Raw genomic sequence first — 24,813 nt, forward strand, 5'->3', positions numbered from 1 at the left:
AATAAAAACTCAAAAACAAACAAACCAAACCAAAACCAAAACAAATAGGTAGAAGTCAGAGGTGTAAAAAGAAGTTATTTGCTCAGAGTTACAAAGCTGGTTCATAGCAGAGTCAGATGTGGAGTGTGTTATTTCGTAAATCCAGTTCTTGGGTGAGGTTCCAGATTCAGCCAGGAAGTTGCTTCAGAAACATACACCTCTGATAGAGAGAAGTAAAGATGGCATAAGAGTACATGCAGTAAAATTCTGCTGTATGCCCAGTTCATTTGTTATAACATATACCAAATAGTGTACATATGCATGTGATTATAAGCAGACAATCTATTTAATAATACCTCTCTTACCCTTTTTTTTTTTTTATCTCTTGCTCTTCTTTCTCTCTTTTTTTTTTCTCTCATTCTGTTAGTTAGTTGAGCATTATTCATACAAACCAGATGGATTATTAAGAGTTCTTACCATTCCCTGTCCACGACTTGGCTTAGAAAGTGGTGAGTTATTCCTATTATTTTGAAATGTATAAATAGCTGTGTTAAAGATGATAAAAAATGTGTGCATTTTTTTGACTTTAAGGGTGGGTGGGTGCAGATTTCTGTAGATGCAATTTTAAATTTGGATTTAAAAAAAAAATAAATTCTAACTTTTCAAATGAGTTAAGATCTGCCAGGTCATGCAGGATAGAGTCAGATCCTGTACCTTAAGGGATGATACCACCCCCAGCTCTAAAATTAACGTCAGATCCAAAATGCACTTTACTGATGAAAATGGCAGTCTGTTGTACTTGGCCTGTACATGCTAACAGCGTGGTTGTCCTGGCACTCCTCTTCTGGTGACCTTTACTTCAAGTGGAGACTGGCATGCCAGCAGCTCTGGTACAGGCATTTTTGGTTGGGTGCAACAGGACAGGTGAGCTGCTGGTAGATGAGGACTTCCCATATTGGGGAGCACAGGAGACAGGCAGTACAAACATTTGGCTGCACCTGATGCTGAAAAGGGGGTTCTTTAAACTGCCACAGTGCCTGCAGGAATTAATTTCTGGGAGGGTTAGGGGTATCCTGACCTCCAAAGCGCTCTTGGGCCTCTTTCTTTTTTAATCCCATACGTCATCTGAGTTCACAGAATCACAGAATCACAGAATTTCTAGGTTGGAAGAGACCTCAAGATCATCGAGTCCAACCTCTGACCTAACGCTAGCAGTCCCCACTAAATCATATCCCTAAGCTCTACATCTAAACATCTTTTGAAGACTTCCAGGGATGGTGACTCCACCACTTCCCTGGGCAGCCTGTTCCAATGCCTAACAACCCTTTCAGTAAAGAAGTTCTTCCTAACATCTAACCTAAAATTCCCCTGGCGCAACTTAAGCCCATTCCCCCTCGTCCCCTTCACCAGGCACGTGGGAGAACAGACCAACCCCCACCTCACTACAGCCTCCCTTGAGGTACCTATAGAGAGCGATAAGGTCACCCCTGAGCCTCCTTTTCTCTAGGCTGAACAAGCCCAGCTCCCTCAGCCGCTCCTCGTAGGACTTGTTCTCCAGGCCCCTCACCAGCTTCGTCGCCCTTCTCTGCACCCGCTCAAGCACCTCCATGTCCTTCTTGTAGTGAGGGGCCCAAAACTGAACACAGTACTCGAGGTGCGGCCTCACCAGAGCTGACTACAGGGGGACGATCACCTCCCTAGCCCTGCTGGTCACACTGTTCCTGATACAGGCCAGGATGCCGTTGGCCTTCTTGGCCACCTGAGCACACTGCTGGCTCATATTCAGCCGACTATCCACCATCACTCCCAGGTCCTTCTCTGCCTGGCAGCTCTCCAACCATTCCTCTCCTAGCCTGTAGCTCTGCTTGGGGTTTACACGGATGAAACCTAGTCATCTCTTTCACTACTTGCCAGGACAAAGATAATCCTGCCTGATCCTTGTCTGATTCTTGCTATTCCAGAAGTGGTCTTGTCTCTCTAAGGACCCCTCTTCTCTCTTTCTGACTGGAAACCAGGGACATGGTGTACAGATACGCCCTTACTTTTTACACTCCCATTAAGGCAGTGCACATACCTTTGTTTCTGTAGCAGCAAGTAGCAGAGTGTGACTGCCCCACATTAAAGCAAAAAGCCAAGAAGATGGGCCAGGAGAAATGCTGCAATATGATCTAAAAGCTAGAAAGTTGCCCCCCTGTGTAATTACGTATTTATTTTTTGTAATTATTATTATTGTAGTACATTTCTAACCTTGTTCAGTATCTTTCTACATTTGATTCTTTTACAGATAATGTTGTTTTTGACACTCGTCCCCTTCCTGGAACCCCTTCAAAGGTAAGAGTAAGTGGTGATATAGCAGTAAGTTCATTTAAGAAGCCCTACAGCCACATAATACTCTAGGAATCATACAACTTGGATGTTGTTGCAGTATTTTTTTTAAGGGATTGTTTTAGAAGTAGGTGTCAAATAAGCTTAACATTTCTGTCATATTTATTGTTTTCATCAGATTTTTGTACTGAGCTGTTAAGCATTTAATTTTGTGAATTTGTTTTATATACACAACATACGTGGAAATTGTGGTGTTTTCATATATGTCTCATTGAACAATATGTTCAAAATGCCTCATTGAACATTAACGGTCAAGTTGTCTAGTGACTGTATCATCACTTGGAGGAGAGATATTGCTCTGTTTAAATTGCCCATTTTGAGACTGCTGGCAGAAGCAAAATGAAGGTTCACTTTATTGAGTAAAGCCAAATATTTTCATACCTGGTGTATGCAGTTAACATCTGCCTTTGCACAATGGTTTGAATCCTTGTGCAGTGAAAATAATAATTTTCACTACCAACTGGCGCTGTTGCTGTCCTTGATTAGGTTTTAAAATTACTATCTGCATATATTTGACTATCTAATACAAACATTTGAGTTAAGGACTATTACCATAAAGACAGTGCAAATGGCTGCTAGGTGAAGTGCTGGGAGTTACTCTTGTTGTAAAAGTATAATATGCAGACATGTACTACATTCACCACATGCAAACACTTACACCCTTACAGAATTTATTTATTGTAAAATAATAAAAGAGTGCCTTGGGTTTCCTTTATTCACAATTGGAAAGAGAATTTTATGAGGTAAAAGAAAATAACAGATTCAATAAGCCTTTTCAATATGCAGTTACTGAATTCTCATACAGCTATGAAGAGGGTCAAGGATTGAGAAAGTTTGTTCTTCCATCAGGAATAAGGACTGCATAGCTATATTTGAAATTTTTATACCTTTCTATGTAAAATCAAATAATCAAATAAGCTTGGAAAAAATATAATTTCAATCCAATCATTAGAAAAACTATTTTTTGAGCTAAATAGAAAAAAATAATAATTTTAAGTGACTAAGGATGTGGATCGCATTACTATTTCAACCTGAGATACAGGCAAAATGCTTGCTCAATAAGTACTGCAGTTTTAATTAGGCAGGTATGATCTCTCAGTGACCACTAGAAATGCTTACTAGTCACATTTAATTGCTTTTAAAACATAGTTGAATTTTTAAAAGGTATCTTTATAAGAACATAAGTGCACTTGAAAAATTTAAGGCCTGTTCATTTTTGCTGGAATTAATGTCAATTTGCTTGCTTTTTGCTTCAATAGCCATAATGTTTTTTGTAAGACCAAGGGGTGGTTCCAACTTTGCTTTACACCAATCAACCTTCAACACGCTAAACTTAACAACTGATTCATATAACTTAATATGTTTGGGAGGGGTTTAAGCTCAATAACAGAGGCAGAAGAAACATGGTATAAAACAACCAGGGAACGGGCAGTCTGTGAATTACATGTTGCTTTAAGATACATGCACAGATCCAATTTGGTTTAAAATAATACCGTCTAAAGAAAATTTAGTGTTAAGATTTCATACACTATATTTCTTGCTTTATTTTTGTACTTAACCAGGCACACACAAGAGAAAGGCTGGGTTATGTTCTTTTGTACTACATCTGTTTTGTAAAATACCTTCAGCAGTTTTCCTGACACGTTTACTGTTCCTCTTTGACATTGTGGTTTCTAGAGTTGGGCAAGAGGTGGAATTATCTCAAGACTCAAATCGTACACCTTTCCAAAGGCTGGCAGCAAAAAGGTGCCTCATACAGTCTTTTTAGGTTTTTGGTTGAGTTAAAAGGACTTACACTTAACTAATTTCCCTCTTCCTTTTTCCTGTTGGCTTGCTGTTACTGAATGTGTGTCTTGACTACTAACAATCTGATTGTGAAGATTTTGTAAGCTTCTGCTTTTTTTAGTAATCATCTGCATAATTGTAGCCTTAACTAAAGCAATAGCTTTAAAGAATTTTTTATAAAATGGGAGGGGAGGTGTGAGGGGGGCTATTTTCAAGTCATTTCTCACATCCCAAAATATTAGTACTGTTCTCAACATGTGTGCAGATAAAGTGTAAATGATAAAATACTTCAGAAAACACTTATAGCAGAACAAAGTGATATTTCTAGCAGTAAATACCATTCCTAATTAGAAAATTGGCTTGCTTACTAGATTATTTCTGAGCACATTTAGGGAACAGTTTGTTAATAGCAATCACAGAATGTATTCCTACAGAACTTGTGTGCACAAATCTTGTTATACATTGAAGTTTAGGAAAGTGTGAGATTTTGCAAGACCAAGCAGAATGGGAAAGTAGATGTCAGGGTGTCAAAGGGAACACAGTCTAGTACTAATGGCAGTGTTGCTGCATGGCCAGAAAATGATACTGTCCAGTAATTGGTGCAGTTGTGAAGCATGTAATTAATTATGGGCTTGCATGCTGAGAATAATATGTGTGTCCCTGTTCTACCCACGAGTCTCTCATTTTATTTGTTTATTTATTTATTCATTTATTTATTACTGGTTGCTCTGGAACAAAAATGAGCAGGCACAAAAAGCCGTAGAGATACACTGCTGTTCAGAAAAGCTGTTGGACACATGCTATATTCGATAATCCTGACAAAAACAATTACTCTTTTTTATACAACTTCAGTTCATTTTTATATTAAGGTACCAGTAGCCGCACACCCTCAACATTATTATAGGACTCTTGCCTCATTTTTATTCTCTGTCCTCTTATACAATTATGTGTATAATATCTGGGCATTTTCTAAATCTATCTGGAAAAAATTATCTTACTATCACATATTAGACAAGAGGGATATTTTGGCTTTGTTCACTGCTGTCTGTTCACATGATAAAACCTGTGCTTCTGTCAGGTTGCTTTCTGCAATAAAACGCCTATATTCTGCTTCCTAGGGAATGCACACAGAGTACTAACTGAAGCATAGAGAGAAAAAGCAATCATTTAGGAAAATAATTCAGAAATTTGTTTGGATCATAATTTTTCTTTAAGCACAAATTTCATCATTCTGACAAATTCAGACCCTAAAGAAAACAAACAAACAAAAAGTCCAGCTTTTAACATTTCCAAAATTAGCCATCCATTAACCCCGACACAGAGAGCTTACCTAACACACCTAACACCCTTACACCTGGTTACTTACATACAGCTACTTCTCTTATGTCAGACAGTAAAGCCTAAAATTTACACCGTTATATTTTTTCAGACTTGCAAAATGTGTTGGTTGTCATTATTATTATTATTATTATTATTATTATTATTATTATTATTATTATTATTATTATTATTATTTCACGAACTGGTTATTTGGATGTATTTTTAGCACTATGATCAATTTTTTTCCAGCTGTTTTACTCATAAAATTGTCATTTTAGACTATTTAAATGAACTTCTGCCACCTAGTGGTAACCTAGTTTTAGTCAAAGCTCGTTGAGTAGTTGGCTACCATGGTCTTTGTCATGCAGCATTTTGCTTCGCAGTTGGTTTAGCAAAGCAAGATGTCTCTGTGGCCCTGTATATACGTTTGGTTTATTGCAAATCAGGATTACTAACGTGAAAAGAAATAATACTTTCTGTATTGATTGCTTGCATAAATACAATATTTACTATCAAATAACAGTCTTTACTACATAAATTAGACAGAGAAATGGGAGCCTTTTCATTCATATTGTAAAGCAAATAGTAAATGTATCTCATTCTCAGTGTAGCAACTGGATGCTGTCATACCTACATAGGGGTTATCCTAGCAAGGCCTTAACCATACACAGAAAGTGTTATTCGTTTTACTAGAGAGCTACCTTTGACTCAGATCAAACTCTCTACCTCCTACTTTCCTCTTATTGTGGATATAGCTCTATTACTACAAGGTTGCTACATCAGTAAAGTCAGTCCCTAATAAGGGAAATAATAACATATTTAGATTAGATTAACAATGTATATCTGAAAATTTCATCCAATTGAAATTAAACCCTAGCTAAAATAAAATAAAATAAAATAAAATAAAATAAAATAAAATAAAATAAAATAAAATAAAATAAAATAAAATAAAATAAAATAAAATAAAATAAAATAAAATCTGTTCATGTTAAAAAATGGGTAAGGTCATAGCAGCATTCTAGTAGGAAAGCATTATATGACATCTAGCCTCACAGTTTACAAGAGGTCGTACAACAAGGTAGCACATAAGATGTGCCATTTTTAACGGGTTCCTCTAGCAGAGTCTTCATATATTATTTTTTTAACTGTAAGAGCAAGTTCATAGTTATGTTGCCCATTCTCTGGTTCTGGTAAGAATATAAGGAGTAATCCTCTAGCTGTATACATGGGCTTATTTGTCTTAATACGTGGGCTGTATTAAGACAAAGCTCCCTTTGTCAGGAAGACCTGCAGAATTAAACTTGCTGCTTTTAAAGCAAGGAGAGGAAGGACTCTGGATTTGAACGACAATTAACTAAAAGGCAGTTTTTATTGTACTATTACCCAGGCCACCATATATGCAAAGATAGAGACCTCCTGCACCATTTCTAGACCGTGGCTCTTGACTGCAAAAGAAAAATTCCAACCTTTCTGTTAGAATATCCTGTTCAAAGGCAAGCAGGGTACTACGTGTCACAAATACATAATTGTCAGAACTAAGGAAGAGAATGCTGCTGTTTGAGGTTTTCTGAGTGCTACACAATATTCCCAAATTACTCGCATGAGCTGAAAAGGTGAAGCATCAAATTACAGTTTAAACAAATATTATATATACATATATATATTATTAAGCTATTTAATTGAACTGCAGCAATGGGGAATATCATTCCACACATACATATCTATTAGTTAACTAAGCTAGCCCTAATGATATGTAAGACATTATCACTCATCTTCACATGAGAATCTTTCTGAGAAAGAATCCACTCAAAACTTTGTTAGATTTGGCGTTACTGTGTCATCTACAGAGATTAATTCACAAGAATAGGAGTAAAGCACTCCTTTTTAATGCAGTTTCTAAACAAGGTGACCCAGTCCTTTCTGATTCTTTTGTTTTGTTCTTGAATTATAAAGGAAAGGAAATGTCTGTCTACCTCTCACATAAAGAGTCAGCTATGTCATAGTCAAAAGTATATTTTTACCAGGTTTTCTGGACTGGTGAAGAGCTTCTTGTGAGACATATGAATATAGTGTACATCAGTTTGTTTGTCCAGTGGAAAGTAGGTCAGTTCATACCCTGCGACCTATTTTCAGGGATATTTAACTACTTCTCTAGTGCCCAGGTAATACTAACCACATGAAAATATATGCCCTCTGAGGTTTTTAAAGTTTGAGGGGCTGTCTAGTACTGTCTGAGCCTACTGAACTTCTAAGTGTTTCTGCCCCGTAGTTCAGCAATAATCATATAAATCTTACTTATCAGATTTATACAAGGTATTGCAGCAGAATTACCATCATTATATTTCTGCCTGCAGCGTTTTGTTGCTATATCAAACGAGAATCACTTTTTCCAGCACAAAGTTCATGGCCATTTGAAAACCTGAGTTTATTACTTTAAAGGCCTTTTTTAAAGAGCTTGTATCTCATTTCTCCTAAGCGTCAGCTGCAGTGACAACAACTGGTGCACAAACCTTTTACTCATGTGAAGACTAGAAAGATTTGCTGATATTGTACTCTATGTGGGCTTAATTTATATTCCTCATCATGTAACAGCAATCACACAAACTCTAGCAAGAACTTGACCATTTGTGGAAAGAAAACAGGGCTACGATACTTCGTTTCATTAGCCTGGAGCTACAGATGTGCTTCACATAATTGTGACAACAGAAAGATTTCAGTGTTTTAAGTGAGAGGTATGATGTGGGACATTCCAAGGCTTGGGTTCAGATACTCACATCACACTTTAGGTTTATTGTCAAGGTACTCCTCAGAATGAACAGAGAACAATTGATAAGTCCTACTAAAGCTTTCAAAAAGCATGAGTCCCAGAACAATGTGGTGTCTTGGAGATGTCATTTACTGAATACTTTGCATTTCTGTCAGAAAGACTATTTTAAGGATAAAGTATGCAAAAGGTATATTTTGAGACTGTGATTGTATCATTACAAAGTATCTGAGAACTTTTCTTCCAGTATCTTGGAAGCTGCCACTGAAGATTCAACATCTGAGCTCCTTTCCAAATTTGTCAACATATTTTTCTCCTTTTTTGACTCTCTTGTTTTGGACTTCTTGGCCAAGAAGTATTAAATGGACGCTTCCATAAAACCCATGCAATGTAATAATTTGCAACAGCTTCCTTTGTACATATATCTATCTCACTACAGGTATTAATGTCAGCCTATATTGCTTTGTATCCATTCAGTGAGTTACCCATTACTAATTATCTTTTGGACTGTAAGATTATCTCCCTGTGTGTACACTTAACTGCAGAAGCAAGAACACATCTAGAAAACCCCTCAGTGGAACTAGAGCCACTTCTCAGTGGTGATAGGGAATGGGTCATAGTAATTATCAGTAAGATTAAAAAACAAACAAACAAACAAAATAGGGGTCTTGGCATGTTCTGAAGCAATAGAGAATATATTAAATCCACAAACTAAAATCACTGTGTCCTCAGTAACTATAATTCCATCTGATTTGACTTTTCTTTGGAAAAAAAAATAGCATTGATAGACCATAAGTATTTCCTTATATATCTGGAGATTGTGTACGGAAAAGCTATCCTAAGTGTGTTCACAGTAAAACTAGCAGCCCATTGCTTGAGGGGTTTAGGATTGAATTTAAGATTGAATTCCAATTTTAGTTCTTTTTTTTTTTTTGTTAGTGATTTATTTTTTTACCAAGGCATATGTCCTGTTTGTAAAATCAAGTGATTTAGGCCTTGGACGTGCAGGTCTTAACATGTAGATCTGGCAAGGTTTACCTGGTTAGGAAAACAAAATCAGGACTGAGGAGAAAGAATGGATCTTGTTCTATATCGTTCATCTCCTTATTCTTGAAGCTGGCTGGTCAGTTTTGTCCCTGGCCTATCTCAGAGCTGTGTCAGTACTCATGTGGATTACCCTGACAGCAAATGGCCTTTCAACACCATTCCGCAAGACTGAATGACTCAAGTCAGAGATCTCTTACCATCTCTGATGCCACCACACTCATCCTGCTAGGTGAGAATCTTGCTGAGCGTTTGTTTCCTACTTGTGGTTTGCTGTGAAGTTTGTGTAGAAACCTCTTCTGCTTCATCCACCTGGGCATATCACTTCATTATGATTTAATAATCTGTACATCCTGGGTCAAAAAGCTGCTTCCAAGTGATAAAATGCCAATTAACTCCTAGACATTTCCCTGTTTCTTCTTACTTGCAAACCACAACTGTTTCAGGCAGAAACTTACACCACTGAAATCTTCAGTTATTAAAAATAATGATATACTTGAATATTTGCAAAATAGATTTATCCAGTATTCTGCAAGTACAATGCATCTTTATTTCCTACTAGAACGGAGCAAACTCGTGTTGATCTCTGAATTTCTGGTTTTGAAACACTCTCTTAGGAAAGTGAAGTCATTCATCACTAGAGTAAAAATTTAACATTGAGAAAGAAACATTACTGATTTACAGAAATAATTTTTGTAATTCCCTGTTCTTAAAAGTAATGTCTCCCTGATCACAGACAGAATAAAGCAGGTTATAAATTTAACTAACCTATAGATTATTTTGTGAGATTCATCCTTCAACCAAGCAGCTCCAGAATGCACAGTGTTTCTTCCAGATTCATTTGTGTGCTCCATGAAATGCTTCTGACAAAAGCAACAAAGGCAGAGGAATAATATTTGAATCAGATTTTCAAATGTAGTAGAAATTTGGTAATTTTCTCCCTCCTTAGTCCAGAAAGAGCAGACAGGCTTGCCCAGAGTATCTGGTCCATGATGTTCAATCATTTGAGCCTATTAAAATAATTTCTTTTTTACCCTTGTTTCTTCCAAGTTGAGACACTCTACAACATCCACAAGAAAAACAGGGTAGGGTTTTTGTTTGTTTGTTTTCATTAGTACTAGGAACTTCTCTATGGCCAAGGTATAGTGAGAAAGAACTTGGAGGGGGAGGAAGGACAAATTATAGGGAAATTCTTAGGATTTGCAATGTTACATAGCAGATTTGAAGACAGCATGAAAATTTAGTATCTGCAGGGTAAGATTTGTGCATGACCCATTCCAGTTAATTCTCTCAGATCAAATGTTCTGAAATATTTGCAGTAACTTTTTATGCTTTAGCAGTGTATGTGTAATTTGGCCTGCATATATACTCTAGCAATAGCCTCCAGAATGAATAAGCTTTGTTTGATCCTTTTCTTACTCTCTGATTCTTACCTATGTGTCTCTTGCAATCATTATGCCATAATCCTCTGGAAAAAAATGATTTTAACTTACATATATATTGCTAAACTTAATAATTCTATCTGTGTGCTACAGCTTCAGCCACCTATTGGCTCCCCATCTGATGACCAAGCAGCTTTTAATCCTTATGTGCTACAAAGGACAAGAGGTCTTATGGGAGCAGAGAAAGGTAAGCAGAGTAATTTATGCTATGAATAACATCTGTTTCCTTATGTGAGAGGTCTTCCCTCTACCCACATTTCTTTTTTCTTACTTATATTTCACACCATGTTATGTATTGTTTTACTGCTATCATAGCTCAAGTCTGGTAGCTGAGACTGCCAGATGTCAGCGTCTGTAATAGAAGTGATTTAACAGTAATCCCTTTTTTGCATGTTGAAGTGGAGGATTATTATCTCTTTGACTCTAAAAGCTGCATCCTTACACTTCATAGAAAGCATCGTGCCCCACTGAATCCACAGTGCCAAGCTGTTGCCAAGGCTTTCTGTGAAATGTAATTAAATATTGCATTCTGAGTGAAGAATTGTCTGAGCACTAATGGAAAGCACTAAGATGAAAGGCACATCTTTAACCCTTCTCCTGTCGAGGATCCTTCTGGCAGTAACATTATGCAGTTATTCAACAGCTAGCACATGTCACCAGGTAGAGGTCACTCTAATTTGGGATGTTCTAAAGTGCCTGTGGCTGGACTGCATGTGGTTTTGTTATAATGCATAAATCAAGCCCAAAGATGCAGCTGATAATCCTGAACATGAATGTGGTTAATATAAAACTGTGGCAGCAAAACAGTCTCATGTAATCTCTGATATGTTTATTCACTGAACTGCAGGTGATCAGAGAGAGGCTTTACCCATGGACACTGAGGTCTATGAAAGTCCATACGCTGATCCAGATGAAATGAAACCAAAAAATGTCACTCTTGACAGGAAATTGTTAACCCTGGAGGAAGGAGAACTTGGCTCTGGCAATTTTGGTACTGTAAAGAAAGGGTTCTATAAGATGAAAAAGTAAGTATTTATTTCTATTTTCATAAAGTTTAATACATAAAAGCTTTATCACCTATCTGAGCAGAAGTAATCTTACCTTGTCATTTGGGTTGACAGATTGTACCCAAGTAATTTGGCCTAAAATTCACCAGTTTCTGTCTTTGTACATGGAAGCATGTGCACTCATTTTCTTCAGCTTGCAAACATCTCTTGGCTGCAACGTAGTCACCCCCTAGCTCTTATTTTTGTCTGTGAAGTGGGGAAATGACCATTATTACTATTTACTCTCCTGTCCAGGATAAAATACAGTGAGAAGTCCCATGCCTTTTCACCGCACAATGTGGGCAGTCATTCCCCTTATTCTTTTCTTTCACAACTGCAGTCTTTCTGAGAAAAATTGTGTAGACTGTCGTGCACAGTTTACCTGGAGCAAATGGATTTTCACCTAAACTAATCATTCTAAATACCTGTTTCATGAAGCTGCAGTATTGATTTTCAAGTAGACAGAAAATGTTGTGGCCTCCCTTATCATGCAATTTCAGTAGGAACAGACCCTGTTTAAACTGGCAGAAGTGGGAGCACCTGACTGTGCATTTTCGTAATAAAATGTTATCAGTATGTTGTTTAAGTGCATGGACTGATTATGTATATACTTTCACCATTCAGAACCGGAGGCATTTCTTTTACTGAGATTTTCAGAGCCAAGGAGGATTTTTCATTTTCCAGTGCAGTCTGAGGGGATTTGAAGGGCTCTGGTGCCAGCTTGTGTATTTGCTAATCCTGTTTCACAGCATTTGTTCACATTTGAGCTCTGCCATCTCATCAGTGACTTTTTCACTTGTATGAGCTGTAGGCTGCAGGAGCAGGCTTAGTTTCTCTGTAGGTCAGAGCACTGCCTTGGGGCTTTGCAATGCTGCATGTTCTAGTCTCACCCCCAAAACACCTCAGTGCTGAGAAAGGCCCTTGTAGTTTTTCTTCTGGGAACTCTTTAGTAAATCTTTCCACTATTTCCTGGTCTCTTTATTAGTTGAGGCTAGCCAGAATGGACAAGATAATATTGTAAGGTACATTTATTTCAAAGCTTGTTTAGACCTTTTGTAACTACTTTAAATTTTCTTTCTATTCTCTTTCTTTTGCTTAGCTGTCCTCTGAGCATTTGATAGAGAGTTATTCCCATTACAATCAGTTTCTTTTCTGTCTTAGTGTTCAATTCTGTCTTTTGTCACATTTTGTACTATGTACAGAGAAGCATCAGTTGAAGATTATGTACATTTTTCATCAACTAATCCCAGAGTTGGATTCTTCTTTGTAGGGGTGCCAAGCCAGTGGCTGTAAAAATTCTTAAGAATGAGAGTAATGATCCAGCCATAAAGGATGAATTACTGAGAGAAGCAAATGTAATGCAGCAACTGGATAACCCATATATTGTCCGAATGATAGGCATATGTGAAGCTGAGGCCTGGATGTTAGTAATGGAAATGGCTGAACTTGGGCCACTGAACAAATTTTTGCAAAAAAATAGGTATGTAAACTTTGATTCCTTTTCATAGCATTTATCCAAAAGGGGAAAAACAGACAGCTCTTTTTTTCTGTCTTTAAATTCAGGGACATTTTACATTGAAAACACGTTTATCTAATAATTAGTTACTGTAGTTACTCTTCACCTAGACATAATTATCTTGCAGATGTCTCCAAACTGTCAAACCTTTCTGGTAAAATAGTGCATTCTGCATAAATTAAAGAATTTTCAGACATTCTTCAATTGCTCATTTGTTGATATGTTCACATATTGTCTTGTTCAGGACATTCTTATGCTACCTGTTAAAGCTTAGCTAAACACAAATGGATCACATTCCTAGTATGATGTGAGGCAGTTCATAGGGAGAATTTGCAATTGAACTTGAAAAATCATGAAAATGAACTCTTAAAGATTCAATTATGATTTCCAGACATGTCACGGAAAAGAATATAACAGAGCTGGTACATCAGGTCTCCATGGGGATGAAATACCTGGAGGAGAATAACTTTGTGCATAGGGATCTGGCTGCAAGGAACGTGCTATTAGTCACCCAACATTATGCCAAAATCAGTGACTTTGGACTTTCTAAGGCTCTTAGCGCTGATGAAAATTACTACAAGGTAAGGTTTACACAAGACACCAAAGCTGTGTATTAACATATCTTAATGAGATTGTTTTCAGATTAAGTACTGTTGTTTTTAAGAGTTGAAAATAAGAAATGCTATGTGTCATCTATTGTTTCATAGTCTGCTAGTGGGTCATGGATTTTTTAAATTAGCGATTGTTAAGAAATAGGGAGGGAAAAGATAATCCCTTACTTAGTTGCTTCTTTTATTTACTATCGGTAAATTTGTCATTAGAGGGTAGAAATTTTCCATAGAAATTAGACATTTTCTGCCATAAAAGGGGGAAAAAGTATTTGTTGCAGGTAAGAATTTAGTACATGGTTTTCACCATGTCCAAGGAAAATATAGGCTAGCACACTGTGTGACTAACACAATTGTATTGGGGGATTTTGTTGGAGGAGTACAGTTGGTAAGCAATCATTGATCTAGGAAAAGTTCGTTCAGATTAGTTTTAACTTATATGGATCTTTGTACAGCTAAAGAGACTTAAATAACTACCACGTTTAATGAGGTAAAAACATCATTGGGAGACAAATGTTCTAATCCTGTCTATATCTTCTTTGCTGATATGTTGCTATTAAAGTTAAAATTATTTATTCTTTCTGCCTATTTCCTTTCATCAGTTGTTTAAAAACAGTAAGTCAGACTATGAAACACTGCAGAGAAGGAGCAAGCACATGTTGCCTTCTTATGACCTTCCTATGGGAACAGTAACTGCTGCCAGAAAAGGCAGTAGCACCTTAAATCATTGCCACTAGCCTAGCTTGTCAGAGGTTTGAGATCTGGTATCAAAGGCCTATTCCTTTTACAACTTCACAAAATACAGCATGATTATATTACCAGATCTAGCATTGTGCTGGTATGGTTTGACACCTGCATTGTTGTGACACAGTGTTATGGCATAATTTAAGCAAATTGCAGCTTGCAGCTGCTTTGAAATGAAATACCGACTTAAACTAAAAAGAAGACTCAGTGTAGCTAAGTAGATATCTCTTACCTCCTGCAAAAAATAGACTTGAAAAATCTTTGAAAGAGCTTAAAATTGAATGCCATGGAAAACATAACTCCAGGTCCTTCAGCTGGGCTTAGCTTTGCCATAGCGTTCATTTCAGTGTGTTATTTGAGTCTGGAAAATTAAGAACAATTTTGTAACAGTTTTGAAGAAGCTTCTGCATATTTTTTCTAATGCCATTACATTAGAAATACTTGGTACAAATGTACGCAAATCTAAGTTAAATTGGCTTATAGGAATTACAGTGTTGTTTACTACATACTACTGTCTCTAGACTGCTTTTTTTCTTTTCTGTTATTCCTTATTTTAGGCACAAAGTCATGGAAAATGGCCAGTCAAGTGGTATGCTCCAGAATGTATGAATTTCTACAAGTTTTCTAGCAAAAGTGATGTCTGGAGCTTTGGGGTTTTAATGTGGGAAGCTTTCTCTTATGGGCAAAAACCATATAAGGTGAGTAGTTCTATCTGGCAGTTCTTTTACTGTAAAAATTCAGAGCAAATTTTAACCAACACCTTTATTATTCTACCTGAAAGAGTAGTTACAGGTTGAAGAAGGCCTTAGCACCCCATCTTCAGGTTGGAAATTAGGGGAAATGTATTCTCAGAAAGAGCAGTCAGGCATTGCAATGGGTTGTCCAGGGAGGTGGTGGAGTCACCATCCCTGGGGGTGTTTAAGGAAAGGTTGGACATGGTGCTTAGGGACATGGTTTAGTGGTGACATTGGTAGTATTGGTAGTATTGGTTGGACCAGATAATCCAGGAGGTCTTTTCCAACCTTAACAATTCTATAATTCTATTCCAGGGAATGAAAGGTGGTGAAGTCGCACAGATGATTGAAAGAGGAGAACGAATGGAACGTCCAGAAGCTTGTCCAACAGAAGTCTATAACTTAATGAAATTGTGTTGGACGTACAAGTGAGTATGATGTGATGCTCTCTCCTTTAATAGCAGTATAATTTAATCTGCTTAGTTGACATCCAGAAAGTATAAAATAAGAGTATTTCAAAGCATATCATGTCAGATGGTATTTAGCTTGCAAACAACATGCAAAGGAAGGAGTCAGTTACACTTTCAAACAAAAATGATGTGAGTTATCAAATGTACAAGAATCTGATTTTGCACAGGTGATCTATTTATTGCTGGAATGATTATAAAATAAATAATAATAATAATCAGAAATAATTATTTCACCAGAACGTCAGCCTGGTGTATTTTCAAAAGAAAATTTGAAATTAAGGAAACATCTTTGTTTCATTCTGGCTTGTATTTTGTTTCATTCTGGCTTGTATTTTGTTTCAATTTGATTTCCAAAACTACTAAAATTTCAATCATGTTATCAAATTATTCCTCTATTCCTCAGTTTTTAATTGTTTTGACTTTTTCTTGTCTCATTTCTAAACATCCTCAATTTAGATACCACATTGACTTCCTGCTAGTGAAAGGCAAAACATCTTTACAAGTTGTACCTAATGTTTAGGAAACGTTTTTTTCTGATCAGCAACATTTCAAAAGTCAGAATTATGAAATATAGATAAGAGGGAAAAAAAACAACAAGGAAGGAAGGAAGGAAGGAAGGAAGGAAGGAAGGAAGGAAGGAAGGAAGGAAGGAAGGAAAGAAGGAAGGAGAAAGCCCATCTAATACTTTTTTTTTTTTAATCAGTATATTGCAAAATTTCATTTCAAATGTTTTACAATTTTCATTTTAAACTATTTTGTTGAAAGTACCTTTAGCTGTAGGAAGAGTTCCAAAAAGCATCCAAAGTCCATTGTTACTTACTTTTCCAATTCACCATCTGGAGAATATGTGGAGAATATTTTCAGCAAAGGTCTCTGGGTTCCATTTCAGGAGGTCTGGAACTTCACCTTTAGGTACCTTGTTCTTTGGTAGTTTTATTACACCTGGTACTCTAGAAAGAACATGGAGCCATAAAAAAAATTCTGCTTTTTTGTTTGTCTCAAACAATGCTGCAGCAGTTTTAGAGTAAATCTGTATCATTTTCATTGTGATTAGTAAGCATATTTTCAAGGGTATTGGGTTTTATTTGTTTGTACTCAAATAGCTTTAACACTGGAAAGGAAAAGAAAAGAAAATCAATAATAAGAATGCTCAGGTCATGCAGTGTAACTATCTCAATATGTAAAGTATAATTCTCATGTCTTGTTATTTTTATTATATTCTCCCAAATCAACAGAGGTGCAGATAAAGACAGTATAGCCATGTATTTTATACCTAGGCTTTTCTCAATGGTGCTAAGCTGCTCTGTATGACTGTAATACCCGTTATGAAGCAGATAATACCCTGTAAATTTTCTTTTCTTCTTACTATTGAAGTAAACAAAGTACAAAATTAAATGGAGCTGATTTACTATATATTTCTTGTAATACCTTCATCAACAGAAAGTAGCAGGCATGACAATTCACTATGTATTGCCATTTGCCATTTGGTTATCGTTTGGTAGCAACATTTTGGTAGCCTTAAAATACTGTGAGCAGCTTATAGGATCTGTCACTGAGAAGTCCAAGGTGTTGCACGGCCAATGTACCTTTTCAGCTATCTCCTTCCTTTGCAGTGATATTTGTCATCTTTCCACAGTGTTGATGACCGACCAGGATTCGTTGCGGTTGAGCTGAGATTACGTAACTACTATTACGACATTTCCCACTAACAACATGAAGAACAGCAGCTGCCTTGTCCAGCAAACGTCTTCTAAGAAGCAGTTCAGTTTCCGAAACCAAGTGACTTGGATTTTTGTACTTCCACTTTTACCATATAAAGCTCAGAGCTAAGCCCTGTGTGTAGGTTTGCCTTTTCTTTCTTGCTTGCAGAATAGCAAGCTCCTAAATAAAGTTGAAAACATTGGGAACACAAAGTGAGCAGCACAAATGTAAGTGCAGATGCTTAGACTTTTGCTACCTTCCATTTCATTTTATTTACAGCTTTATATGCTTTACATTTTTGTCATGTATAAGTATTTAAAGTCTTTCATCCTTCTTCGTTTATTGTATTTGAGTTCAGATGGGGATTTAAATTCTTGTAAATAATTTTCTTAGCTCTTAAATGGACAAGTATTGTTACACCTTTCCCCCTACCTGAGGAAGAATAGCATAAACACTTCTCACAGTGAAGGAAATCTGCTGTGAAAGTGTCAGTCATTTTGACTGACAGTGTGTTTGATTTTACCCCCAAGCTGCTTTATAACCAAAGTCTGTTCTCAGTAGTAAGGTAAGCAGCAAGAAACCAGGAGATGAGAATTTCTAACATGTGGAAAGAGGAATCGTCAGCTCTTAACTTTTAAGTGTTCACAACTCCTCTCTTTTCTCACCTCATGTGGAAGCCCAGCTGTCCATCAGGGTGTTATTTTTTTCCTGGTGGAACCTGGGAACTCAGGGACTTGCTCTCACCTTGGAACAAAGTGTATCAGCACCTTAGACAATGACTCTGGGTTTTAGCCTGAAGTCAGTAAGTGTTGTGGTTCCTGAAAAGGCAGCTGTGCACTGAACGGTGAAGGAGCAGCAACTTTTTCCTTTGTGTGGTCTGAGCCTTCTCTAGAGATTCCATGTTCCTCTTTGGATATACCAAAGCTTCTTATGTTTTGTTGAGTGGCAACCATTTCTTTTTTTCAAGCCTTTCTTGAAAAGCATTTGTGAGAATTTATCACAGCTTATAACCTCTGAAACTAAGTTTTAGTCCCAGATCAAATATTTTAAAATAGGCTTAAAGATAACCATTTTTCTTTCGTCCTCTCCTAAATGTTACTATTTATCCTGTTACTAATGCTAGTGAGCATCTCAGGAAAAGGTATTTGTTTTACCTTTTATTTTTTGTAATGGCCCAAGCAGGGTTTCCAGTACTGTGTAAGTATAGCAATGATAATTACAAATTATGTAACCAATCTCTATTCCCATTTTTTACCTTTATGTGTTTTTTGTCCAATCTCATTTTAAATATCCTAGAAATCAAAATTTCTGCTTGTGTGTTCCCCACAAGCAGGCACATTACAGGCACTTACATGTATCTCAGGATTCTGCTAGATATAGAGATTTTAGAAGACTATGAAAAATAAGATTTAGAGTTAGGTATACTTGTTGCATACAGCTGTTTAGAGCATATGTTTTTAGTTGTTTGAACAGGGTATTCTTAGAGATGCAGTGATATTTTTTCTCTAGGAAAGAAATTGTGTGGGCAATTACAATGAGAAAGCATGAAATAATTTGCATAAAATATGACTATAAAAATGTGGGATTTACTGTAAAACTGTTTGTTTCTTTATACTCATTTTATGGTCTATTTAAAAAAAAAAAAAAAAGTCTAGTTTTTTTTTGGTAGTTTTGTTTTGCAGAATCCAGTGCCAGACACTTCAGAAAGCACATGCTACTGAAAGATACTTAGTACAATAGGCCATGTTTCAAATGTGAGTCAAACGTTACTTATATCCAAGATAATTTTTTTATTATTACTTTTAGAAAACAGTTTTTCTACATGAACAGCTTGAGTAGATGTTGACCATAGTTATATATAGTTGTTTATTAGCATTATCCCTATTGCAGAGAAACTGTCAGCTTTACATGTGCAATTGGTACATTCATGGGGATATCAGTCATAAATCAATTGCACAAATAAAACCAATTGCACAGCCAGTGAGTGACAGCACTCTATTTCCCTGAAATATATACGTATATATGTTTTTTAAAATTTTACCTAGTATTAGAAAACTGGAGGAATAGTTCTTCCCCTCTCTTCTAAGTGAATGTCTCTTTTGGTGTTGCTTGATTGTTTTTAGTTTCACTGTTCTGTAATAAAAGTTTACAATAAGGATATGAAGTATTTTGAAATAACTGGATTAGATTTTTAAACTGAGATTAAAAACATTGTTTTAGAAAATCTGCTGTTTTAACAAGAATCCTTCAGATTTAAAATGCTTTCTGAAAAATGCTGATGATGTGCAGAGCTTGTGTATTTACTGAATTACTGTGGTTGTTGTAGAAAACTGAGATGCCCTTATTGACACTGAATGGTACCTGACAGAACAGATAAACCCACTAAGGCCGGAGGCTGCTTTTGGGACTAGCAGGAAAATCCCTCAAAATATGTATGTTGTTATTACACCTAAGCCTTCCCAAGATACTGTCTTTCAGTGACACTTTGTGGCATCTGGGAAGTTAGAGGTGCTGGGAGCCAGTGCCTCACATAAGCTATCCAAGAATTTCTGCATTACAGGTATCAGCTGTGCGGGGTTTTAAGTCGCATTAGTCCGCATGGAGCCTCCCTTAAACGTGAAGGCCACTCTTTTGGATATTCTGAAATAACAGAGAGATCTTAACTCTTTCATTTAGCTTTTGCTGCAAGGACAAGTCTCCAGGAAAACAAAAGGTGGATGTGACTGAATTTGAGACTGAATAATATCAAAGGCAGACAACTCCTCAAGCAGGTACTTCCAGCTTCCCATTTGTAGGAATGTGCTATAAACAGCCACTGGCATGAAGAGGCCTTTGTCTTTTTTTGTGTGTGTGGATTTGATTATTATTAATATTGTATTAATTTTAGATTGATTCATAACAGAAATATCATTCGGCAATATAGCCACACAAGTAATTGTCACAGCAGAGCTTAAGGGGTAGTAAACCTCAGCATGGAGGCAGGGGAGCTGGTGTGAGTGACGTGCAGAGGAAGAAGCAGGTGAGAACATGTAAAACCAGCTTTTCTTAGAAGGAAAATACACCGTGTTTACAGCTTTGTAATTTAGGGCTCAAAACTACAAATGCATGTTTATTTTTGAGAATGCGAGGAGTTCATCCACCTTTTTCCATACAGACCAACCCAGACTGCATAAAAAAACCTGCACCAATCTCCACCTAATTCAAACGCTATGAAAAACCGGGAAATTTAAGCAGAGGATGAAAAATATCCAAAAATTTTATTTCTGGAATGATTGCAGTCAGAACTGCAGGTTCAATAAAGTGAGCATCTGAGAACGGCCTGGAGGCCTGATTTTGTAGTTAAGCAGCACAATGACATGGCCCTGCCAGAAGGTGGCAATACTTGAACGCTTTTAGACTGATGCACTTGTCTGAGCGTTTCTGGCGGTCTCCATCCCGTCCTGGTTCTTGCTGAGTCTGTGCAGCAGAGGAACTCGCTAATCTGTTCACTGCTTGCTGTGAAATGTACTCACTTGCTGTGAGTGTACTGCACGTGAGTACAGTTCGTGAACTATTTATATCATAAATGGTTAGTTGAGGGTGATTAGCAAAGTCTTCTGAAACTCCGTGTGACCCTTTGTCTCTGATACCAAAAGTGGGAAATTCCAGGTAGCACGATACAGAATATATCCCACATCTGCACAGAACAGAGTGAGGGTGGCATCTGGCTGAGAGACAAGGAATGAAACGCACCCAGCGTGGGTGGGTGCACCTAAACCTGCACAAGGATATTGCACTTTTGAGAGAGAGAGAGAAGAAAAAGGCTATGCTGAATACAGGGCACATAGTCATCAATTATAACTACTAGCTTTAAGTTCAGTGAGTACAAACAGCCTTTAAGTAATGCAGAAGAATATATACATATATAGATATACACTATATATATATTTATATATATATATTATATAGTATATATATTATATATAGTATCTATTTATATATATATATATTATATATATGTATATATATACATGTATATATATACACATATATTATTTTTTAAAGTACCATATGGTTCCTTACAATCACAGTGACGAAAAACAACACCAGAGGTAAAATGATCCCAGACCTGGAGGGAAAAGAACCACTTCATACTCTGTATTACCCATTTCCCAGAGCTGTCCCAGCACTGCCTGGCATGGTGTGATGCAAGGCTATAGCACAACCGTGTTTGGTCCCCAGCTCTCTCTGCTGGGGCAGCCTGTGGGCCCAGTGGTGTCAGGGGGTGTTTGTGCTTGCTGATGGGTAAAGCTCAACAGACAAGTGCCTCCTGCTGCAGCTGCAGGCAGCTGGGGGCTGAGACTCAAACACCCTTACAGGGGCACCCAGACAACCTGTGAAGCTGTTCCAGGGGTTTCAGCTGGCTTTGGAGCTGGAAAAGGAGGGGAGGAATAAAGGCGGGGCATGAGCAATGATCAAAAAGGAAGAGTGTGTAGGGAAAGAAAAATTCTCCCAGTAGATTAGATAATACTGCTGGAAAAAAAAGACACAAGCCTATGGCATGTACATCTTCCTTTGGGTTTTTAATTCACCATGAACTCCAGTGAAACAACAGAGTGACATACTGCAAACCCAACTGAAAGCGAGAGTTGTCCAACTCTAGAGCTCTGAGAAGCCAAACTGGTACTGTGCAATGACCTCCAGATGTTTTTTTCCTTCCCTTCCCTTCCCTTCCCTTCCCTTCCCTTCCCTTCCCTTCCCTTCCCTTCCCTTCCCTTCCCTTCCCTTCCCTTCCCTTCCCTTCCCTTCCCTTCCCTTCCCTTCCCTTCCCTTCCCTTCCCTTCCCTTCCCTTCCCTTCCCTTCCCTTCCCTTCCCTTCCCTTCCCTTCCCTTCCCTTCCCTTCCCTTCCCTTCCCTTCCCTTCCCTTCCCTTCCCTTCCCTTCCCTTCCCTTCCCTTCCCTTCCCTTCCCTTCCCTTCCCTTCCCTTCCCTTCCCTTCCCTTCCCTTCCCTCCCCTCCCCTCCCCTCCCCTCCCCTCCCCTCCCCTCCCCTCCCCTCCCCTCCCCTCCCCTCCCCTCCCCTCCCCTCCCCTCCCCTCCCCTCCCCTCCCCTCCCCTCCCCTCCCCTCCCCTCCCCTCCCCTCCCCTCCCCTCCCCTCCCCTCCCCTCCCCTCCCCTCCCCTCCCCTCCCCTCCCCTCCCCTCCCCTCCCCTCCCCTCCCCTCCCCTCCCCTCCCCTCCCCTCCCCTCCCCTCCCCTCCCCTCCCCTCCCCTCCCCTCCCCTCCCCTCCCCTCCCCTCCCCTCCCCTCCCCTCCCCTCCCCTCCCCTCCCTTCCCCTGCCCTCCCCTCCCTTCCCCTGCCCTCCCCTCCCCCTCCCCCTCCCCCTCCCCCTCCCCCTCCCCCTCCCCCTCCCCCTCCCCCTTCCCCTCCCGCTCTCCCTCCCCCTCCCCCTCCCCCTCCCCCTCCTCCTCACCCTCACCCTCACCCTCCCCTTCACCCTTCCCCTTCCCCTTCCCCTTCCCCTCCCCCTTCCCTTTCCCCTTCCCTTTCCCCTTTCATGTTAATTGAGGCACATACACACTGGCTTTCTTGGCATATAATTAACTCTTCACCAAATCTGACCACTGCTTCCCTAGGCTGGAGATGCGCAGAACCAAAAAAGCAGAGGAAATGAGGGAGACAGGGAAAGTATTACATTGTTTTCAATTAAAATTCATAACTCTGAATTTAAATATTACCTTGATGATCAGATCAGTATAAAGATACATAGATCATTAACTCTCCATCTTAACTCTTCATCCACCAGCCAGTGGCTGCACTAACACAAGCTACCTGTTCTTTCTTATTCCTGCTTTGTAAAGTAAAACCGTGCTGGTTTCAGCAACAGCAAGTCTGTTACTGCGTGTCCATGTGGCAAAAGGGATAGCAGAGGTCTTCAGTAGTTTGAAGACGTTGCTTTAAAACCATTACATGCATGCATGTATCTGTAGTTTCTTATCTGTTTCCTACCAGTGTTAGATAACTCCCTGTCCTACTGCCTCTGCTCTTGCAGCACAGTCACAAAGACATATCTTCAGATCTTGTTCTAATTTGTGTGCAGATTTCATCAATGTTATCAAGCAATTTCTACCTGACTGGTGTAACATGTAACATGCTCCAGTACCCTGGAGCAAAGACCAGCTAGCAAAGAACTACTGAAGTTGGTCTTGAGTCAAATTTCTAGAAGATAGCCAGAAAACTGCATGGAATGGAAGGACTGGAGTCTGGGGGATGAGGAGTATGTCCAGAGACACACCACAGATACAAACCTGCTGAGCTTTCCAAAGAACACGATTTAGTGGGTTTTTGTTTGTTTGTTTTTGCCTTTGTGTTAAAGTGGTTGTAAATTGACAGCATGTCTTGGTCCAATGTTTCTTTCCCCCACAGATAATTTGGAGCCAATCCTTCTCCATTTTTTCCACAGTAATGACACATCTTAGCCATAGCTGGGTATAATCTCCTAGATTAGCAGCATTGTTCTATTTCAGCAAGTTTTCCAGCGTTCCCAGTATTACCCCCAAATCCAGCACTTTGCATGTGTAGAGAGCTACATTGCTCTTCTGGCAGCTTCCACCAGCCTTGTTGTTCTCATTACTGCTTAAACACATGCACTCCATTCAACAGGAGTGCCAGCAGGCACCCTCGCCTTTCCCCTAATGTTCACAGGGGTTGTGATGCGCACCTGCTGCCACCATGGGGAAGGCTCCTAACCTCTTTCTCCCGGCATGGTTGGTTTGCTAGACAATATGGCCTCTGTAAGAGAGTAAACACAAAATGGTACAGAAATTTAGTATTAGATGGCGGTGGTGTAAGAGGAATCCTCCACCCCACCTTGCACTGGGCAATCTTCTCAATTTTTGCAGGCTCCCAATGTACTAAAGCATAAACTGCTTTTTGTCCATGTGTTTGTTTGTTTCTTTTGTGTTGGTTTTGGTTTTGTGTTTTGTGTTTTGTTCTGTCCTGCTTGCAGATGTGCCTTTGATGCTGCCATTGATGCATGCATGTCTTTATTTTAAAATCTTAGATCCACTATTATTACTGCCTCCCCAGGGGCATGTAGTAATCAGGTACTATTTTTGAACTCCTCTGTCGAGCACAACTTCCTTTTCATCTGTCCACTCTGCAGCTGCTGTAGGGAGGGAGCATGGCATTCCTCATCTTTTTGTGGTTTCTACTTATAAGGAATAGGCAGGACAAGCAGTGGTTCTTGTTGGTGCTGGAGTACTACACAAGTTAGATTACAGGATGAAGTAGATTG

The 24,813-nt window shown here is 38.6% G+C and overlaps 1 protein-coding gene across 5 annotated transcripts in view; it reads left to right on the forward strand.

Moving 5' to 3' along the window:
- The window catches only part of SYK (spleen associated tyrosine kinase), a 58,397-nt gene extending 38,701 nt beyond the window's left edge, over positions 1–19,696 (forward strand). For 4 of the 5 annotated variants that reach the window (XM_084504411.1, XM_084504412.1, XM_084504413.1 and 1 more), the window contains exons 5-14: positions 407–488; positions 2,264–2,310; positions 4,042–4,110; positions 10,813–10,906; positions 11,567–11,744; positions 13,036–13,245; positions 13,673–13,862; positions 15,191–15,331; positions 15,683–15,795; positions 17,474–19,696. In XM_084504411.1, the coding sequence (XP_084360537.1) occupies positions 407–488; positions 2,264–2,310; positions 4,042–4,110; positions 10,813–10,906; positions 11,567–11,744; positions 13,036–13,245; positions 13,673–13,862; positions 15,191–15,331; positions 15,683–15,795; positions 17,474–17,546 (1,197 nt within the window). In that variant the 3' untranslated portion in view covers positions 17,547–19,696. The remainder of the gene's footprint in view (positions 1–406; positions 489–2,263; positions 2,311–4,041; positions 4,111–10,812; positions 10,907–11,566; positions 11,745–13,035; positions 13,246–13,672; positions 13,863–15,190; positions 15,332–15,682; positions 15,796–17,473) is intronic. The other variant, XM_084504415.1, reaches the window with a different exon arrangement.
- Positions 19,697–24,813: the final 5,117 nt, after the last annotated feature.

Source organism: Aythya ferina, assembly GCF_964211825.1.
Source record: "Aythya ferina genome assembly, chromosome: Z".
Classification (NCBI taxonomy): Eukaryota; Metazoa; Chordata; class Aves; order Anseriformes; family Anatidae; genus Aythya; species Aythya ferina.